This window comes from Cynocephalus volans, chromosome 14 (genome assembly GCF_027409185.1).
Source record: "Cynocephalus volans isolate mCynVol1 chromosome 14, mCynVol1.pri, whole genome shotgun sequence".
NCBI classification, from domain to species: Eukaryota; Metazoa; Chordata; class Mammalia; order Dermoptera; family Cynocephalidae; genus Cynocephalus; species Cynocephalus volans.
In genome coordinates, this window is record NC_084473.1 from 91248350 (window position 1) to 91269945 (window position 21596).

The 21596-nt window shown below is 43.5% G+C and overlaps 1 protein-coding gene and 1 pseudogene across 11 annotated transcripts in view; one reads left to right on the forward strand and one right to left on the reverse strand.

Annotated features, from left to right (window-relative positions):
• The window catches only part of KANSL3 (KAT8 regulatory NSL complex subunit 3), a 78962-nt gene extending 62802 nt beyond the window's left edge, over positions 1-16160 (reverse strand). For all 11 annotated transcript variants that reach the window (XR_010021629.1, XR_010021628.1, XR_010021632.1 and 8 more), the window contains exons 1-3: positions 15511-16160; positions 15044-15308; positions 11561-11731 (exon numbers count right to left, since the gene is read on the reverse strand). Coding sequence is in view for 6 of the 11 variants with exons in the window: in XM_063077660.1 (XP_062933730.1) it covers positions 11561-11731; positions 15044-15258 (386 nt within the window). In the remaining 5 variants the exon portion in view is untranslated. The remainder of the gene's footprint in view (positions 1-11560; positions 11732-15043; positions 15309-15510) is intronic.
• A 2451-nt stretch (positions 16161-18611) lies between these two features.
• On the forward strand, positions 18612-19176 carry LOC134362642 (dr1-associated corepressor-like; annotated as a pseudogene).
• The last annotated feature ends 2420 nt before the right edge of the window (positions 19177-21596 follow it).

Sequence of the window (21596 nt, forward strand, 5' to 3'; positions counted from 1 at the left end):
GACACAATTCAAGCTTCAGGGAGTTATGGGGAGATATAATTCAATCCACTACATTCCTCCCCTGGCCCCCCAAAACTCATGTCCTTTTCACATGCAAATGCATTCAATTCATCCCCAAAGTCTTAACTTGTTTCAACTCAAGAGTCCAAAGTTCAAAGTCCCATCTGTGAAATCAATACAAGTTATCTACTTCCAAGATACAATGGTGGGACAAACATAGCATACATATTCCCATTCCAAAAGGGAGAAATAGGCCAAAAGAAAGGGGTAACAGGTCCCAAACAAGTCTGAAACCCAGCAGGACATGCACTGAATCTTAAAGCTGGTGAATCTTGTAACTGGACACCCATGTTCAACATCCTCTGCACACTGGTGTGGGGGTTCAGTCCCCAAGTCCTCAGGCAGCTCCGCTCCTATGGCTTTCCTGGTCTCAGGTGATGCTTTAGGCTCTCCCAGACTGTTATTGCACGCTGGCAGCTCCACAGGTCTGGGGTGTCCATGGTGGTCCCACTCTCACTGCTCCACTAGACATGGCGCCGATGAGGTTTCTCTGCCGCAACTCTGACCCCACTTTCTGCTCCGTATTGCTCTAGCAAAGGTTGTCTGTGGTGACTCTGTACCGTGACAGATCTCTTCCTAGGCCCTCAGATGTTTCCATACATCCTCTGAAATCAAGGTGGAGGCTCCCAAACCTCCACAGCTCTAGCATTCTGCAAGCCTGGAGACCTAACACCATGTGGATGCCTCCAAGGCTTCCAGCTTGTATTTTCCAAAGCTGCACATCCAGCCACACCTTGGGCCAATTTACCCACACCTGGAGCAGCCAAAGCAGCTGGGGTGCTGGTGCTGGAAGCAGCTTCCCAAGGTGTTCCTGGGCAGTGAGCCTGTGGAGGGTGCCTCAGGCCTATTCCCCAAGATCATTTTGTCCCCCTAGGCCTTTGGGTCTGAAATGGGAAGGTTGGCCTCAGAGGCTTTTGCAATGCCTTCAGGGCCTTTCCCCCTTCTCTTGATAATCCCATTCTTTTGTGTTAATCTTCTTAGTATCATTGAATTTTTCTTCTGAAAATGCTCTCTACTTCTCTACCACATGGCCAGGCTGCAAATGTTCCAAATCATTACACTCTGCTTCCCTTTTAAATTCTGGCTTTGTGTCATGCCTTTGCCACCATAACTCAGCATATGCTGTTACAAGCAGCCATGCAGCTTCCTTAATGCTTTGCTGCTTAGAAATGTCTTCAGCCAAATGCTCTGGTTCACAAGTCCTAAGTTCAAACTTCCACAAAGTACCAGGGCATGGACACAACACAGTCAAGTTCCTTGCCAGTTTACAGCAAGGGTGATCTTTGCCCCAGTTTCCAATAAACTCCTTCTGATTTCTGTCTGAGACCTCCTTAGAGTGGTCTTTATAGTCCCTATTTCTATCAGCATTCTGCTCCCCACCAAGTAACCAGTCTCTAAGACATTCCAAACTTTCCCTTGTCTTTTTGTCTTCTTCTGAGTCTTCCAAACTCCTCCAACCTTTGCCTAACACCCAGTTCCAAAGTCACTTCCGCATTTTCAAGTATTTGTTATAAGCAACACCCCACTTCTGGTACCAATTTTCTGTATGTATTAGTCCGTTTTGTGTTGCTATAACAGAAATACCTGAGACTGGGGAATTTATAAAGAAGAGAGGTTTATTTGGCTTACAATTCTGGGACAGCTGCATCTGGCATGGACCTCCAGCTACTTCTGCTCAACGTGGAAAGCGGCAGGCAGCCAGCGGGTACAAGCAGACCACGTGGTGAGAGGAAGCAAGAGAGAGGCAGCAAGAGAGAAAGAGAAGGTGCCCGGGTCTTTTTAAGCAACAAGCTCTCATGGGAACTAATAGAGCGAGAACTCACTCATTAATACCCCTTCCCCCAGGGAGAGCATTAATCCATTCATGAGGGATCTGCCCCCTGACTCAATCAGTTTCCAAAACTGCCACATTGGAGATCAAATTTCCGCATGAGTTTTGGAGGGGACCACACATCCAAACTCCATCATTCTGCCCCTGGCCCCCCAAAACTCATGTCACTCTCACATACAAAATACAATCATTCTATCCCAACAGTCCCAAAAGTCTTAGCTTGCTCCAGCACCAACTTAAAAGTCCAAAGTCTCATCAGAAATCAAAAGCAGAAGTCTTTCCAGCTGTGAACCTGAAAAACAAAACCAAATTTATCTACTTCCAACACAGAATGGTGGAACAGACATTGGGTATACATTCCCATTCCAAAAGGGAGGAATAGGCCAGAAGAAAGGAAAAACGGGCCCCAAACAAGTCCGAAACCCAGCAGGGCAGACATTATGTCTTTTTTTTTTTTCTTTTTTTCTTTTAAAGATGACCGGTAAGGGGATCTTAACCCTTGACTTGGTGTTGTCAACACCACGCTCAGCCAGTGAGCTAACCAGCCATCCCTATATAGGATCCGAACCCGCGGCCTTGGTGTTATCAGCACCACACTCTCCCGAGTGAGCCCTGACATTATGTCTTAAAGCTCCAAAATAATGTTCTTTGACTCCAAGTCCTGCATCCTGGGCACAACTAGGCATCTGGGCCCCCAAAGCATCAGGCAGCCTTGTTCTCACAGCTCTGCCAGGCACAGCCCAGTGGGCCACACTGGTGCCTGTGGCTTTTCCAGGTCTACGTTGCACGTTACCAGTGGCCCCCAAGTTCTGGGGTCCTGGCGGCAGCCCTCCTGCCTTGGCTCTACTAGACATTTCCCTGGTGGGGGCTCTCTGTGGGGGCTCCAACCCCACTTTTCTGCTCGGCATTGCTCTAGTAGATGACCTCTGTGGTGGCTCCACCCCTGCGGCAGGTCTTTGCCTGGGCTTCCAGGCTTTTCCATACATCCTCTGGAATCTGGGTGGAGGCTGCCATGACTCCACTGCTCTCATGTCCTGCCAGCCTGCAGACTTAACACAACATGGACGCCACTGGGGTTTCGGGCCTCTACTCTCCAGGGCTGCTGCACGAACCACACTTGGGGCCGCTCTAGCTGGAGCAGCTGGGATGCAGGGAGCAGGTTCCCGAGAGCAGCTGTGCCCCAGGTCTGTCCTCTGGGACAACTCAGTCCTTCTAAGCCTCAGGGCCTGTGATGGGTGGGGCACCCTTCCAGACTTCTCAAATGCCTTCAGGGCTTTCCTCTCATTTTCTCCGCTATTAGCATCTGGCTGCCTCACCACCAAGATGTCTTTAGCAACCAGTTTATCTGTTTCACCCTTGCATTGTTCTCCCGGCTCTCTGCTTCTTTACCGCATGGCCAGGCTGCAAAGTTTCCAAATCTTTACACTCTGCTTCCATTTTAAATTCTGGCTTTACATTATGCCTTTGCCACCATAACTCAGAGTAGGCTGTTAGAAGTAGCCATGCAGCGTCCTGAATGCTTTGCTGCTTGGAAATTTCTTCAGCCAAAAGCTCTGGTTCACAACTCTTAAGTCCCACCTTCCACAAAGTCCAAGGGCATGGACACAATGCAGCCAAATTCCTTGCTATGGTGTAGCAAGGATGATCTTTTGCCCAATTCCCAATAAGTTCCTCATTCCTATCTGAGACCTCATCATCTGCATGGCCTTTACTGTCCACGTTTCTATCAGCATTCTGCTTGCCACTACATAAGTCTCTAAGACATTCCAAACTTTCCCTCGTCTTTCTGTCTTCTTCTAAGTCCTCCAAACTCCTCCAACCTTTGCCCATAACCTGGCTCCAAAGACGCATCCACATTTTCAGGTATCTGTATAGCAACACCCCACTCCTCAGTACCAATTTTCTGTTTTAGTCCGTTTTGTGTTGCTATAACAGAATTACCAGAGACTGGGTAATTTATAAAGGAAAGAGGTTTATTTGGCTTACGATTCTGGGACAGCTACATCTGGCATGGGCCTCAGGCTGCTTCTACTCATGGCAGAAAGCGGCAGGCAGCCAGCGGGTACAAGCAGATCACATGGAGGAAGAAAGAGAGAGGAAGCAAGAGAGAGAAGGTGCCAGGGTCTTTTTAAGCAACGAGCTCTCACAGGAACTAATAGAGCGAGAACTCACTCATTAATACCCCCTCCCCCAGGGAGAGCATTAATCCATTCATGAGGGATCTGCCCCCATGACTCAATCAGTTTCCAACACTGCCACATTGGAGATCAAATTTCCGCATGAGTTTTGGAGGGGACCACACATCCAAACTCCATCACTGTAGTAGTCCATGTTTGTTGCTTATAACAAAGTACACTGAACTGGATAATTTATAAAGAAAATGAAATTTATTGCTTACAGTTTCTGAGGCTGAGAAGTCCAAAGTCCATCTGGTGGTAGTGACAGTGACCCAGGGGTCTCACTTTGCAAGACGGTGGAAGCAGAGACAGCAGAGAGTGCAAAAGGCAGACTCCCCTTTTCTTTTAAAGCCCTCAGAACCATGCCCCTGACCCTGACCACCATTTTTAATCCATTCACTACTGCATGGTCCTACAATCCAATCACCTCTTCAAGGCTCCACCTTTCAATTACTGTAATAGGACTTCCCACCCTCTTAACAGTCACAGTGGGGGCTAAGTTGCTAATACATAGAACTTGGGGGACACAATTCAAGCTTCATGAGTTTGGGGGGACATAATTCAATCCACTACAACCTCCAAAGCTTCCCACCATTTTGTAACCCACTCTTGGGAATACTAGAAGCAGTCTCAGATTTCTTGGGATTGTCCATTTCTTTTTTTTTTTTTTTTAGTTCTCTTGGCTTAATTCCTGACAGTCATCAGTGTCCAGTCAGTTTTTGCTGTGGTTTGATATTCAGAAAGACTTTGTGTTTGGGAGGTAGGAAGTGAATACTTCAACTCAATGTTGGGGCTCAGGATACCTTGGGACTGGGGAGGCTTGCTGGGACCAGTGGCTCTAACCCACTGGTTCATAATCTCATTTTCCTTCACAGCATTTAGTCGTTTTTTTGTTTTGTTTTGTTTTGTTTTTTTCCTTCACAGCATTTAAATGCACAGCCCACTCCCATGAGTAGCATCTCTCTTATATAGAGTGATTCTCAGATGGGCTTGGGGATTTCGTGGTGGTGGGAAGAAATAGGATCATCACAAGTAGTTTAAAAAAGCTCTCTAGACGGGCTGACCCCGTGGCACACTTGGGAGAGTGTGGCGCTGGGAGCGCAGCAGTGCTCCCGCCCGTGGGTTCAGATCCTATATAAGGATGGCCGATGCGCTGCTCACTGTCTGAGCGCAGTGCAGCTGGTCACAAAAAGACAAAAGACAAAAAAAAAAAAAAAAAAAAAAGCTCTCTAGAGATACATGGATATATCTCCATATTAATACACCTCTTTGTTTTTAATGGCTGGATTAAAGTCTACCCTATTTGTGGGCATTTAGTTTGTGTCTCCTTTATTCATATTTATAAATAATTGTACTGACCACCCCTCCCTTCTCCCAAACACACACACACACACACACACACACACACACACACACACACACACACACACACTCTCTCTCTCTCTCACTCTTTCTCTCTCTCTCTCTCTCTCTTTTTTTTAATAAGATGACCGGTAAGGGGATCTTAACCTTTGTGTATCAGCACCAGACTCTCCCAAGTGAGTGAAGTGAACCGGCCATCCATATATAGGGATTCAAAACTGCAGCCTTGGTGTTATCAGCACTGCACCCTCCCAAGTGAGCCACAGACCAGGCCTTATCTGTATCTTTATACATTCATGCAAGTATCTCTATAGAATAAACTTCTTTAAGTAGAAATGAAAGATCAAAGGCTATCAGTTAAAATTCCTGAATTTCTAATTCTGTAAAAATATACATATAAAGAACCTGCAGTATCTTGAAAGTGGTACTGTATTGCAGCCTCATCTCCAGCAATAATGCTCATTTATAACAAACCACGTTTAACAACAAATACAATTTCTTCATGTTCAACAATCTCTGGAGTTTTCTCAAAGCCTATTTTGATCACATTGCAAACTTTAATTCCAAGAACAGAGAATGAGGCATAATTTATTTATGAGGCACCAACAGCATTTCCAAAATTATACTGTTCTTTACTATATAACAGGATGTTTTCCCTATCTGTTTTTCTTACTCTATATTTATTATGAAACCCAAAACGATGGGAGCAAGGAAAATGATGTGAACAAAAGGGGAGGAGGGTTAGAAAGCTATTTAAAAATTACTACTACACACCGATGACAGCTGAAATTAAATTTAAAAACCACAATGCTGAGAATCTAAAATCCCAGAAAAAGTTCTTAGGATTATCGCTGGGATATATAACAAAATGATTCCAAGAACTGAAACATGTTCTCTATATTCTGTCAGCTTCGTGGGAGGCTGGAAAATAAAGTGGGCAGAAAAAATGATCTAACCCAAGATTAAGATAAAGAGCATGCAAAAGATATAATTAAGGAAAATTTTAAAAACAGGAGACAATTTTAAATACAAGTCTAAACAGTCAAATTAGCTGATGGGAACTGTGGTGAGTCAACTGGCTCCCCTCCACCTAAACCTATTCAATTTTCATGAGTGCAAAAATGCCTTTTCCTCATTTCTTAGATGAGATCAGATAATCGTTTGTTTTCCATGCACTGACTGAATCTGAATAATATGCTGACCTCTGGCACATCCTATTCAAAGTAGCCAAAATATCACATTGTTACGAAAAAAATCTGATATTTTCAAAGGCTATTATTTTCCTGATACTGTTTAAAGGGAGACTGATTCAACATTAAAATGTCTAAAGGATTTTTTTTAACCAGAAGTCAAACAGGAAGAAACAACATCAGAAGAACTCAATAGGTCACACTTTTTTCAGATTTTTGCCTGAACACTAGGAGAAAGGAAGGAATGAAGGAAGGGGAAAGTGGGTGGGGGGAAGGGAGTGAGGGAAAATAAAGATATTGGACATAAAATTTCAAACATCCAACCTAAGATTTAAACACAGATACATACAATATTAAGATATATAATTAGAGAAAGCTCAGAAAAGGAAAATGGGGGGTTTTTTTGGACAGGAATTCAGAAGTTCTTATATCTAAGACAAGACAGCCTGCTTTATGACACTACATTCTTTCACTAAAATGTTGGAAATGTCCTATAATTATAATACATTTGAGCAATACTGAGAAGTATTATGTGTCAGGAGTATTTTGTTAAATGTCTTCCAAAAGCTGTGTATCGAGTGAAAACTTGGCATCTGACAAACATCAGGAGAGAGAGAGAAAAAAAAAGCTGGTCCAACATCTTCAGGACATTACTATGCCAGCAAATAGAAATCATTTCAGGGCCAGCCCGTGGCTCACTCGGGAGAGTGTGGTGCTGATAACACCAAGGCCATGGGTTCGGATCCCATATAGGGATGGCCGGTTGCTCACTGGCTGAGCGTGGTGCTGACAACACCAAGTCAGAGGTTAAGATAAAAAAAAAAAAAAAAGAAAAAAAAAGAAATCATTTCAAAGGTCCTCCAAATTGTATGACTATGGCTCAAAAACACAAGAACATGATCCAGACCCAGTCAGAAAACTTCTATAAGAGGCTGGATAGTAAATATTTTAGGGTTTGCAGGCCATATGGTTTCAGCCATAACTATTCAGCTCTGAGGCTGTAGTGCAAAAGCAGCCATGGATAATACCTCATGAATGGGCATGAATGTATTCCAATAAAACTATTAATGGACCCTGAAATTTGAATTTTATTCAAATACAAGGGTACCTCAAAAAGTTCATGTAGGGGGCCAGCCCGTGGCTCACTCGGGAGAGTGTGGTGCTGACAACACCAAGTCAAGGGTTAAGATCCCCTTACCGGTCATCTTTAAAAAAAAAAAAAAAAAAAAAAAAGTTCATGTAGGGCTGGCTGGCTAGCACACTGGTATAGTGTGGTGCTGATAACACCAAGGTCAAGAGTTTAGATCCCTGTACTGCCCAGCCACAAAAAAAAAACACCCAAAAAACAACAAAAAAATTTCATAGAAAAATAGAATTAAAAGATAATATGAGTCTACGAACTTTTTGAAGACTCCTTGTATTATCGTTCTTTTGATTTTTTTGTAACCACTTAAAAATGTAAAATCCAATCTTACCTAATGGGCATACAAAAGCAAGCAATGGACCAGATTTGGCCCATGCATCATGTTTGACAGTTCCTGATCTAGACAATTAAATCAAGCAGAGAGAGATTTAAACCATTTTATAAAATATCAGCCATTAGTAGAGAAAGCCAGGCGGGGAAGGGGGGTAGGTCTTCATTTTCTACACACACAGGTTATCTGAACTTATTTTCTTCTGAAATAACTCAAGAGGAGGAAAGGAACCCTAACAAGGAAATTAAGTTTCTGACTACATAAAGAACAATCAGTAAGCTCTCTGGGGAAAAAATTCAGAATTCTAGGGAGCTGTCCTATAATCCATGGAACTCTTGATGTGAGAAACTGTAATTTTATATGACTTTACACAGGAAGAAAGGAAGCAGCAATTTAACAATCATGTCAAGGGAAAGAATGGCAACAAGATGATTATAATCAGAGTAGAGGGAACTGCAACTCCAAACAGGCTACAGATTCAGGGACAGGGTCATAAAATGGTGACCTCTGAAACTTAAGTTAATATCATCAAACAATGAAATTAGCTGTGTGCAGAGGTGATATACCTAAACATATGGTTTGTTAGCCTCTTGCTAATGAGAGAAGGACATCTCCAAAATCTCACTGGACACTAAAAAAACAAATAATCTAAGATAAACAACTCTAATGAATCCTATCAATCTATGTGATAACAGAAGGATGAAGGTCCACACAGGCAGTGGACAAAGATAAACCAAAAATAAGAATCTGTCAGTATTTCTCTGCAGGGCTGGGCAGGTGAAGGGGTGCCCTGGTCTACTCTAGGGACACATCTTGCCTAGAGCAAAGATGAGTGCGTCCAGCTATCCTGCTAAAGGACGGTGCCTCCTGCACAGACTCTCCACTTACCTATCTACTTCTGGACTAGAATGGCTTCCCAGACCTTTCTACCAGGAATGGAAGCTCTGGCCAGGCCACCCCAGTGTCTCTTCTGCTTTGCAGTTATCTCTCTCCATATAAATTAAGAAACTGGTATTCATATGAATTATTAAGCCTCTAATGACTTCGATAAGCATGAACAGTCTCCAGAAACCTCTTATTCATAACCATGGGTAAGCTTATAAAAAATATCATGCTGGCCAGTTAGCTCCATTGGTTACAGCACAGTATTGATAACACCATGGTCAAGGGTTCAGATCTCCAAACCAGCAAGCCACCAAAAAAATAAATAAATAAATCACAGTTCTCCCATGCTCTTTCTGAAACTGCAAACTGAGAATTAAGGCAGCACGTTCTGCCATAAAGGGACATATAACCATGTGAGGCCACCTTGTTCAGCCACAACTAATTAGTCTTACTCTCTTTTTACTGACCTTAATGCAGAGAGTATGGTAGTCGAGAACTCTGAGCTCTGGAATCACACTGCTTGGTTTGAACAAATCCCTGCTCCATTACTTCCTAAGGTTTTTTAAATTCTCTGAGCTCAGTTTATTCACCTTGTAAAACAGAGATGAAGAAGGGATTTACCTCCAAGACATATTGGGAGAGTTAAAAGAGAGAATATACATGATGCATTTGGCCCAATGTCTGGAACCTAGAAAGCACTCAACAAATGATATTTTTTTTTGTTACTATCACTGTTGTTATTTTTTTATTATTATTAACTGTAACAATGGTGAGAAACCCTTTTACTGAATTCACTGACTGACAATATTCTAGTAGTTTATCTTCACTCACAGCAGTTTTCCTCTTTATCTGAAGCTCTGAAGAGTATTTCTCCTTCTTAGGGCACCACATTAACTCCAATTCAAGACCTCAACCAACTTCTTCACAAGCTCTTCGACCAAGGTGCAGAACTACTCCTCCTTCAACAGCTACTGTCTTAATCACACAAACGTAAACTGCTCAATCTCATTCCCAATTTCCAATCAGCCTCATAAATCATGCCAATCACCTCAAACTTTTCTACCCCTCTTCCTATCTCGCTATCTTTCATTATTGTAAGCATTCTCCAACAGTATGGCAAGTTCACCACCTACCAACTCCTGATGTAAGGAATAACATTCCCTTACATATAGTAGATAAGTGGATAGATACATATAAATAGCCATCAGAAAATGCAAATTAAAACCACAATGAGATACTACTTCACCACAGTAGAATGACTATAATAAAAAATAAGAAAAGACACAGAATAAGTGTTCGCAAGGATGTTAAGAAATTAGAACTCTCATACACTGCTGGTAGGAATGTAAAACGGTGCAGCAGCTTTGGAAAACAGTGTGGCAATTCTTCAAAAGTTAAATACAGAGTTACCACATGATCCAGCAATTCCAATTCTAGATATATATCCAACAGAATTAAAAACACAGATGCACACATAATCTCATACACAAATGTTCATAGCAGCATTATTCACAATAGCTAAAAAAAAGAAGAAACCACCTAAGTGACCATCAACTGATTACTGGATAAATAAAATGTGAGATATTCATACAATGGAATATCATTTGGCAATAAAAAGGAATGAAGTACTGATACATGCTACAGCATGGATGAACCTTGAAAATATTATGCTTAGCAAAAGAAGCCAGTCACAAAAGATCACCTACTCATGATTATCTTTACACAAAATGTCCAGAATACGCAAATCTACAGAGACAGAAAGTACATTGGTCATTCCCACAGACTGGAGGGATTGGGAGGACATAGGAGTGACTGTTAATAGGTACAGGGCTTCTTTTGAGGGTGACAAAAATGTTCATCAAATTGATTATGGTGATGGGTACACAACTCTGAATATACTAAAAATTACAACTGCACACATTAAATAGGTGAATTGTATGGTATATAAGTAATATCTCAATAAAGCTGTTACATAAGGTAAATAAATGTTTACCAAATGAAGGAACACGGGAGAGTGCTGAGTCCCCTGGGGGCAATAAGAAGCCTAGCCAGCAAACTCATGAAAACAGGCTTAAGCGTGTGCCCTCAAAAGCAAAGATTGCAAATCTATTTTTAGAAGCCTCTCAAACATCTGTTAGCTTTTCATGAGACTCCAAAACATTTTCTCTACCCTAGTTATAGACAATATAAACACACTATCTTACAAATGTACATTTAATTTTTTTGTAGATGGGTGACCCTTACTTGTGCTGTACAACTTGTACTATATGAGCTACAGAGCTAGCCATACCTATCAAATTTGTTTATTTATTCAACAAATATTTATTATATGCCAATTGTGTGCCAGGCAGTGTCCTAGTGTCAGGGATGAAAAGATGGCTGAGATACAAGCCCTGCTTTCAAGGAGTTCACAGCATTGTGAGCTGAGAGTTATAATGTGAGAGTTAGGAGACAATTCTGACTTGTGTAGCTGAAATAAGCTCCTAATAAACATGTTTCAAAGAAGCCGATGATACAAAATAATTACAGAACAGTGACCATTAATCCTGCAGTAACCCATCCTCCTGAGGAGTGGCCTACCTGTTAACATGTTCCTCCCAGTCCTCTGGTGGGGGAGGGGCATCTGCATCAGTCCTGGCAAAGATGACATGACGTTCACACTCGTTCATCACGCTGCGCGCCTTCTGATTATCATAGAGTGGCACAGGAGTTGAAGTGACCGTCTCCACATCTATTGGGACGTCTGATTCACTGTAAACAGGTGAGGAAATAGGACCAGGCCACACATACTTCACACAACACAGGCATTTAATGATCATCTGGTTGCCAAAAAATGTCTCTGTAATATAGTCAGCTTTAAATTATGCATAAGCACATTACATCCACAAGAAATTTTTGATTTGAAGTCATCTTTCCCACACTTGTCTAGATCTCTGCCCTCTCTGACACACTGGTATGTGCTGGAGGAACACAAAGTCATTTTTAAATAAGTCTATACAAAAAATGATAAGCAAATTTTTTTTTTTTTTTTTTTTTTTGACCAGTAAGGGGATCGCAACCCTTGGCACAGTGTGGTCCGCACCACGCTCAGCCAGTGAGCGCACTGGCCATCCCTATACAGGATCCAAACCCGTGGCCTCAGTGCCAGCGCCACACTCTCCCGAGTGAGCCACGGGGCCAGCCCGCAAACATTTTCTTAAAAAGACAAATACATTCCATAAGCAAACAGTAGATTGCCTAGGCATAGTGTCCAATACAATAGCTATAAACTAAACCACATGGTACTCACTTAAAAATTAATAAAACTAAATAGAATTTAAAAATTCAGTTCCTCAGTCACACTAGCCACATTTCAAGTGCTCAATAGATATATGGGGATACCAGCTGTCACACTGGACATGACAGGTACAGAATATTTCTATTATTGTAGAGCTCTATTGGACAGTGCTGGTCAAGAGTTTAAAATTATTCATACAAACTCCCTTCCATTAGCAATCAACTGATAGTTAATTATATACTTGTAAAAGCCTGTGACTATCCAAGACAGACCACCTGGAATGCAAATACCTTAGCTATTTAACTCACTTTGTTAACTCACAGAGCCTGGGAACAGAAACAAATATAAACGGACATCTGAAGATCTTTCATATTAAAAAAAAAAAAAAAAAGATCTTTCATATTTTCAAATGATGTTAATGAAATCCTAGTGCCATACATTGCACTAACTTTGTCACCCAAAACACTATGCCAATCAAACTGGTCTAATCGATGTTTACCAAACATCATGTTAACTTTTTTGACCTCAATGATCTTATTGAATCTATTCCCTTTGACTGGAACAATTATATCATTATGAAATGAAGTGAGATAATGTGCAGTTAGATTTGAAAGTGGGTGAAAGAGCTGATTATCTTCTCTAGACCAGACACTAGGCTAGCCACTTGGACATGTATGCCTAAAATAAATCTTGTGATTTTACCATCCCAAAGCTATATTCCCTCAGTCTTCCCCAGCTGCTCAAGCCATAAATTTAAGAGTCATCCTAATTTTATCTTTCCTCTTAACCCTAGCCCCTCTTTCCAATTCACCACAGCAGGTCCTGTTGGCTGTACCTATGAAATATATCTCAATGCCATCCATTTTTCTCCACTATGTACCATTCCCACCCCTATCCAAGCCATCATGATTTCTGGCCCATCTCGGACTACTACAATGGCCTCCTAGCTGGTCTTCTAAATTCCACTCCTGCACTATAATTTATTCAACAAAAATCCAAAGTGGTCTTTTAAAGCTATAAATTGGATCTCTAGCTTAAATTCCTCAGTGACTTCTTAACACTCTTAGAATCAAATTTCTACATGAGGTAGCCTCTGCCAACTTCTCTCTACCTCTTACTTATAACCCTACTGCCACCATATTCCAGCCACATTGACCTAAAAGAGTTCCTAGAACATGCCAAATTTCCATTTTCAGGGCCTACATAAGGAGACAGGACTAATAAGCGGCAATAATTGCTTAAGTACTGAAACGGCCAAGTCCACAGATTCTCGCTTTAGGAAAACATCAGGAGATAACAGACACAGAAGCTTCAATGTCAGCAAGAAGCTATTACATAGCAAAGAGGAAAAGATCTCAAACTCTATTTAAAGGAGTCTTTCTGGGGCCGGCCACTTGGGAGAGTGTGGTGCCGATAACACCAAGGCCACGGGTTCAGATCCCTATATAGGGATGGCCAGCTGGCTCACTTGGGAGAGCGTGGTGCTGACAACACCAAGTCAAGGGTTAAGATCCCCTTACTTGGTCATCCTTAAAAAAAGATTTTTAAATAAACAAATAAAGGAGTCTTTCAGTTATGTGCTAGGCCAAAGGCAACAGAATTTTGCTAGAGTATTCCCCAAAGTCACAGATCCTGTGTTCTTTCCACCAAAAAGCCAAGGAAATGGGAAATAAAATAAAAACCACTATTCTGCCTGTGTGTAAAACACACATATCATGGTACCTCTAACTCATTAAGGCTCCATAGGGGGATCTAAAGAGGCAAAACACAAGATCTCTATCCCCCAACAAAACTAAAATCTGTGCTTGAGGGAAGAGTAAACGTTAGGTCAGATTAAAAATAAACAAGCAAAAACTGTTCTCAAAAACCTTATAAAATTATTAAGAGCATGATTTTTTTCTTTTTTTTTTAAATAAAAGATGACCGGTAAGGGGATCTTAACCCTTGGCTTGGTGTTGTCAGCACCACGCTCAGCCAGTGAGCGACCGGCCATCCCTATATGGGAGCCGAACCCAGGGCCCTGGTGTTATCAGCACCGCACTCTCCCGAGTGAGCCATGGGCCAGCCCTAAGGGCATGATTTGATGATCAGAATAGAACATATCAAGAAATCTTGAAATGCAAGAAATTAAAATGCCTTAAAGTTCAAGAGAATTGTCAAACAGGTTTATTAAGGCCAAATGTAACTGTACCACATATCAGGTAGTAAATTTATGAGACTTTCTTACCCTATTATGAAGGCTGGCTGAAAATAAAATTAGACCTAAGAAGGGTTTAGATTAACCGACAGGTGGCAGTTCTGTAACAAACTAAGAGAGAAAGCAATGTCTTGGGAAATAGCTCCTAACCTTTATGTGTGAAGCCAGGAAAATCAAAATGCATTACCATAAAAAGACCATTGTTGCCACTGGCAAGCAAACTGGAACACTGGACTAAAGTGACAAGGAGTCTTATCCCGTGTGGCAATTTTTTTAAATCAACTTTTCAGTTCTTTTCTTCACCAGTTAAAAAATCCTTTTCAATTTCCTCTTTCTGTACAAGTCCTATCATCTAGTGGAAGAGGTTGTCTGCTTTCCTTTACACATCCTATTTTCCTAACTCATTAGGAGATGTTTCCTATGCAGATACCCATATTTAGGGTCTGATATCCTTATGCTGCTTAACAGAAATGCCTGAATTAAACATCCAAGTTCCCCATACAATCTCCCCAATCATCCCCAAGAAAATCCTCTCTAATCCCCACCAGTTAGGGCAGTGGCAGCCCTCAGGAGAGAAGATTAAACTCACATGGTACTTTCATGTTGCCGCCGGGGAGTAACGAAGAGCATGCGGGTGGGGCGGGCACTACTGGCATCTGGGTGAGCACTCCATGGCTTGGCATAGCTATGATCCAGAAAAACCAGGTCCAGCTCCCGTTCGTGCACTGAAAGCTGGAAGAGCAGGGACGTGCCCATGCGCCGAGCTGAGGTCTGGAAGTCCCTCTCCCCACCCCGGTGGGCCATGTTGGTAGAGGGGCAGCAAATTAGAGCATGGGTATCTGCATGCTAGTCACCTGCGGGAAAAAGTTTCAGTTTAAGTCAATTCAAATATTCCAAATTTCTCCGAACCTAGACCATCTAATATGTTTACTTTTGTGACCTACCATCATTCATATTGAGTACCATTATACAGCACATCTTTGCCCGTGGGAAAGTTCCTGAAACTCCACACCACCACCAAAAAGGCTAGAGTGCCCTGAGTTCCTCCATACTCACTCTCTCAAAATTCGGTAACTGGAAAGCTGACTCCAAGGTTCACAAAGACCTCCCACGGCCAGACACCGAACTTGCTCGGCCAGCACCACAATTTCCTACGTGGGTGGTAAGGGTTCCGGCAAACACAGGAAAAACAAATTGACTTCTTCAAAAGCTCAGGGTCTCTACTGCTTCACCCCATTCTCTAAAGAAAATGTGAACAGAGCCGTGTCCGCAGCTGGAGGGTGACACCCCTGTAAGAGCAGGGCCACGCGGGCCACAAAGAAGCTAACCACACACACAGCAAGGGCTCCGCTGGCTTCTAGTCGCCCGTTTTATGTTAAACCAAAGTTCTGCAACTACTTCATAACAGTCTGGAGTTCTTAAAATATACAAGTGAGAGCTCCCCTCGCATAGCCTGTGACAAAAGGAAACGTTAAGAAGCCCTTTCTTCCTCTCCCTAGGTGGAGTCGTGCCCGGCAAACCGCCCGCTACTCCAGGGACCCCTCGGGGGGTTCCCGCCACTGAACCCCTAAACGGCCTATCCAGGAGACAGGGCTTAAGATGCTCCTTTTACAGACGAAAGGGCCGGCTCAGGGAACTGAAGGGACTTGACCAAGGTCATCGAGAGTTCGCGACGAGGAGGAGCCGCCCGCCGCCCGCCTCCCGCTTCCCCGGGCCGGGCTCGGCTCCCGCGTCACGACGACCGAAGCGCGGCCCCCGCCCCAACACGCCCGGCCGGCCTCGGCCCCCCCAGCCCCAGCTCCAGTCCCCCGTCCCCTCATGCCCCGGGAGCCCAGAAGCCCTCGCCGAGGCCCCCGCTCGCCCCGACCCCCACGACCCGCCACCCCCGCCGGGCCCACACTCCTCACCCGCAGTCACCCGGCCGCGCGCTCCGTCCGGGCCAGATCCCTGTGCGCGTGCGCACTACCGCCTCCACGCCTCGGCGCTCCGGGCGCCGAGTAAAACACGGAAGCGGATCACCGCCTGGGAAGGGACGGGCGGAGAGCAGCGGTGAGCGGCAAAGCCCGGAAAGGACACAGCTCCGGCGACGTAGTCGGGAGGGGAGGCGTCAGGAACGCGCGCACGTCTCCGAGTCAGAGAGTCAGCGCGAAGGCTGAGTTCCACCTCGTGCATTTCAAGCAGGGCCAAGCGAGGGCAACGGACGAGGCTGGCTCCCACAGCCCCAGTTCTCGCCGCCCTACCCGGTTTGGTCCTTTGCCCCGTGCCTGCCCGCCCCAGGGGCAGGGCTGAGAGGGCGCGCAGCTGCAGCTCCGCCAGAGCAGCCCGCCTGATTTTACTCACTCAGAATTTACTCTTGGGCAGGCCGGTTAGCTCGGGTGCTTAGAGTGCGGTACTGATAACAACAAGGTCCAGGGTTCGATTCCTGTACCAGCCAGCCGCCCAGAAAAACCGACACAGACACACAAATAGATTTCACGATGGTAATTACCATGAGGGGCCCAGAGTGGTCTAGAAGAAGAAAACTTCCCCACTGAGGGGGTTGGGGTGGCGTCATGAAGAAGTCACTTGGGGCTGGACTCTGAAGGAGCAGGCCATTGCAGATGGGTGGATTGGAAAGGCGGTGAGGGCCGATGCAGAGGTAGCTAATGGACCAAATACAGCACAACACCATTTTCTTCGGCCAGCACTTTGCTTTCTTAACATTTTATTTAGTTGCAACATTTTAAGCTTGGGAGATTTCATGTAAAAATCCAGATTTTTCGAGCTCTCTGAAAAATTGGAGGTTGTGGCAGCACTGGACTCCCCTTCCAGTGTGACAGGCATGGGGTCTGCATTTGCCCTCACCCTGGCAAACTTCACACCACCTCCTTGGCCCCTGTGGCATTTGATTCATCAGCCAACCCCTACACACTGCACACACACTCAAACATACTTCCCAATCCCCACCTCAATGTAAATGCAGTGTCCCTGGCATGGAAAATACAATCAGCGACCAAGTCCTACCATTTTAGGGTGATTAGTGGATTGGTTCATTTGGGTTGCCGTATCTGTCAGGTGTAAGACAACTGACTGTCATGCTGATGGAAATGGGGTGCAGAGACCAGCCCAAAGAAAGAGACATAGTGCTCCAGAGGACCTGTGCAATGCCACATAGGACTGTGAGTACCTAGAGGAAAGTTGGGGGAGGCGGGCAGTGGAGAGGAGGGAAATTGTAGTGATTTCACAATTCTGAATCATGTCTAGCACTACAGTGAGCCTTTTCTACAGCAGGGATGGCAAACCCTTAGTGCTTGTGCTGCAGTGTTTTGTTTTGTTTCTTCCCGTGCCCATGGCAGACATGATTGATCAATCACAGTCCACTCTACCTCTGAACCCAGAAGCAACTTCAAAATCATCTTCTCCACACAGCACTCCAAGCTGTCACTACCAACTGCTTAGAGATGGCCATCTCTTCTCTATAATGCCTCTCCTCCCTCTGATACCGTATAGCACACACGTGGCCTTCATTCATTCATTCACAAATATCCCTTAAATTCCTACTATATGGTAAGTACTGTGCTAGGAGCTGAAGATACAGCACTGATGAGACAAACTTTTTAATGTACATAAGTAATTCTTTAATTTATAACTGTGATAACAGGATTAGCATTTGGAGAATGCTACACAAGTTCTAGATGACATAAATGACTTACTTCATTTAATCCTCTAATACTTTAGGGCCGGCACCGTGGCTCACTCGGGAGAGTGCGGTGCTGGTAGCGCCGAGGCTGCGGGTTTGGATCCTATATGGGGATGGCAAACCTATATAGGGATGGCTGGTGCACTTGCTGGCTGAGCATGGTTTACACAACACCACGCTGAGGGTTGCGATCCCCTTACCGGTCAGAACAAATAAATAAATAAATAAATAAATAATCTTCTAATACTTTATAAGCTAGGTTCTAGTATAGTCATATCCAGAGAGGTAAAGTTTTTTGCCCAAGGTCACAAAGCTAGTAAGTAGCAAAGGCAGATTTGGAACTGAGGCAGTTGAGTGGAAAGAGCCAAAATTGGAGAGACAGACAGAGGCTAGAGCCTGCAGGACTCCAGATATACCCCATTAAGAATTATGGTATTGCAGAGAGGCCCTGAGATGCTGAGCAAGAAGAAGAAATGCAATGTGGATCAAGAAGATCATGCAGACAGACAAAGAGATTGGTAAGGTGGTGGTAGCTGGGCCTGTGATCATCTCCTGGGTGCTCAAGCTCTTCCTGCAGTCATGTTGAAGAAGTCCTGCCAGGTGACCCAGCCCCCAAACTCCAAGACCATGACCATATCCCATCTCAAGCACTGCCTGGAGCTGGAGCAGGTCTGACTTCTTGAAGGACCTGGTGACATCTGTGCCTGACATGCAGGGGGATGGGGAAGACAAATCACATGGATGGGGACAAGGGTGTCTGTAGAGGCCAGAAGCCAGGCAGCAGCAGCTGGAGGAACAATGGGATGGGAAGCAAAGGCAAGGACAGGAAGCTGTCGGGGACCGTCTTGGAGCAGGAGGATAAGTCTGAAGACACAGATACTGAGGGGGGAGAGGAGGCATCACAGCCCCCACCCCAGGCCTGCCACCCCCCCTGCCCGTTTTCAGAGCCCCCTGACATCCTTCATGCCCTTCACCTCTACTCCGCCTTTGCCCCAGTGTCCCTGGACCCCTCAGCACCTGATGCAGAAGATGAAGAGGATTAGGATTTCTAGCACCCTCTTGTCCCCCAGGCCATACCCTGTTTTTGTTGGTTTTAGTTGCTCTGGGGGGAAGACAGAAGATAAAAATGTTCTTAAATTTATTTTTAAAATAAATAAAAGGGAATGTCAGTGGGGAAAAAAAAGAACTTTGGTATCGACCACAGATTGCTTTATGTTGTTAACTTTCCATGTGTTTTGTGTAGAGAGAGTAGATCCTGAAAGTCAGGGAGGTTAACCTTCTTTGTATCCTCCAGAGAACATAGTCCAGGACATAGATAATGGTTTGAGTGTTGACTCAGTGATTGATTGATTGGTTGGCTGGCTGGCAGCAGGACACCAAGAGTCATGGGTCAAGATGAAAAATAAATGTCTACGCCTTCATATCCACTAGCATAGCTAAAAAACCAACAATAACAACAAAAATACAAATACTAAAAAGTGTTAGCAAGTATGTGGAGAAATTAAAATCCTCATTCATTGCTGGTGGGATTGTAAAATGGTGTAGCCACTTTGGAAAACAGTCTGGAAGTTCCTCAGAAAGTTAAGCACAGAGTTAACATATGACCCAGCAATTTCACTCCTAAGTTTATACACAGAGAATTGAAACATATGTACACACAAAAAACAAGTACGTGAATGTTCAGAGCAGCATTATTCATAATAGGCAAAATATGGAAACAACCCAAATGTCCATTAACTGATGAATGAATAAACGAAAGTGGTATATCCATATGTCAACCATAAAAAGTAATGAAGCACTGATACATGCTGCAACATGGATGAACTTTGAAAATATTATGCTAAGTGAAAGAAACCAGTCACGAAAGGCCACATATTGTATGATTTCATTGATATGAAATATCCAGAATTGGCAAATCTAAAAAGACAAAGTGTAGATTGATGGGTTCCTGGGGCTATGGAAAGGGAGAAATGGGGATTGATTGCTAATAGTTAAAATAGATTCTTTTTAGATGACAAAATTATTCTGGAATTAGATAGTGATGGTAGTCATGCAACTTTGTGAATATACTAAAAACCTGAATTGTATCTTTGAAAAGGCTGCGTTTATGTTATGTGAATTATATCTCAGTAAACCTGGGTTTTTTGGTTTTTTTTTGTTTTTTTGGCAGCTGGCTTGCAAGGAGAACTAAACCCTTGACCTTGGTGTCACAAGACCATGCTCTAACTTAGCTACCCAGGCAGCCCTAAACCTCCTATTTAAAAAGTTTTGAGCCACTGAGATCTTGGAGTTGTTTGTTACTCAGCATAATGTAGCCCATCCTGACTGATACACCCAGCCAGATGACCAGTCAACTGCAAGGACAGAGTAAAGACATGTATAGACATGCAAAACTCAAAAAATTCAGAAAGCTACTGAAAACTGTGTTTCACCAAGATGCATTTACTCCATTAAATTGAGAAGGAGGAAGACATGGGGTCCAGGAAATAGGGTTCAACACAGAAGATGAGGCAGACGAGGGGAATCCTAAAGATGATGGTGAAGGGTAGTCCCAGGACAATAGCTGTATGGTGGGTCTAGGGAAAATCAGTCTAGACTGGAGGAGAAGAGAAGGCTAGGCAGAATATCCCCAGGGAAAACAATAAAACGGAAAATACCTGACTGATTTGAATCTGGGCAAAATTGTATTAAAAGAAGTACTGTAGAAGGGTGTCAGAAGATTTGGTCAGATTGTCAAAGAAAAGCAAGCAAATGTAAAAATGAAGCGATTCTTAACCTGCAGAAAAGCACAAAGTTATATAAGAAAGGACATGTAAGTAAAGTATATTACTTGCTCTGCAGTGAAAAAATATGTATATACATTGCCATAATAATGAAAACACTGAATATAGATTTAGTCCCAAAATGAGATAAATTCTATTGGGAGAACAGGATGAAGAGAAGACAGAGTGCGGGAAAGCAAAAATCCTCATCTTGTGCAATAAACAGCAGAAGAAAATGTCTAAAATCCTTGAGTCGGGGAAGTTTGGGAGAGAAGCTAGAAGGCAGGCAGGGAGTGGGAGACGGTGCAAGAGAGCTGCCTGGATAGATAATGTCTGCAAGTGAAAATTTCAAGGAATGCTATTCAAATATGCTATGTAGAAATATGAAGGTTAACACCATGAGAAATGACAAAGAAGGAGCAGTCTCTGCCCCACCTGTCCCTACCCTTAATTCTCTCTCCAGGGCGCTTGGCTTAGGCCAGGATTCTGCTGTTTTTCTGCTTACTCACACTGCATACGAATTTGTATCTTTTCTCTGCTCCTCTCCCTTCCTCAAAACACCAGGTTTGTCATTTTAAAAAATTCTTCGCCAATTTGGGAGCTGATAAATGGTATCTTGTTGCATTTCTTTGCTTGATAAAATGAGTGTGATTTTTTTTTTTACATCCTTTTTTGACTTTTGAATCCAATTTAGCCAAGCG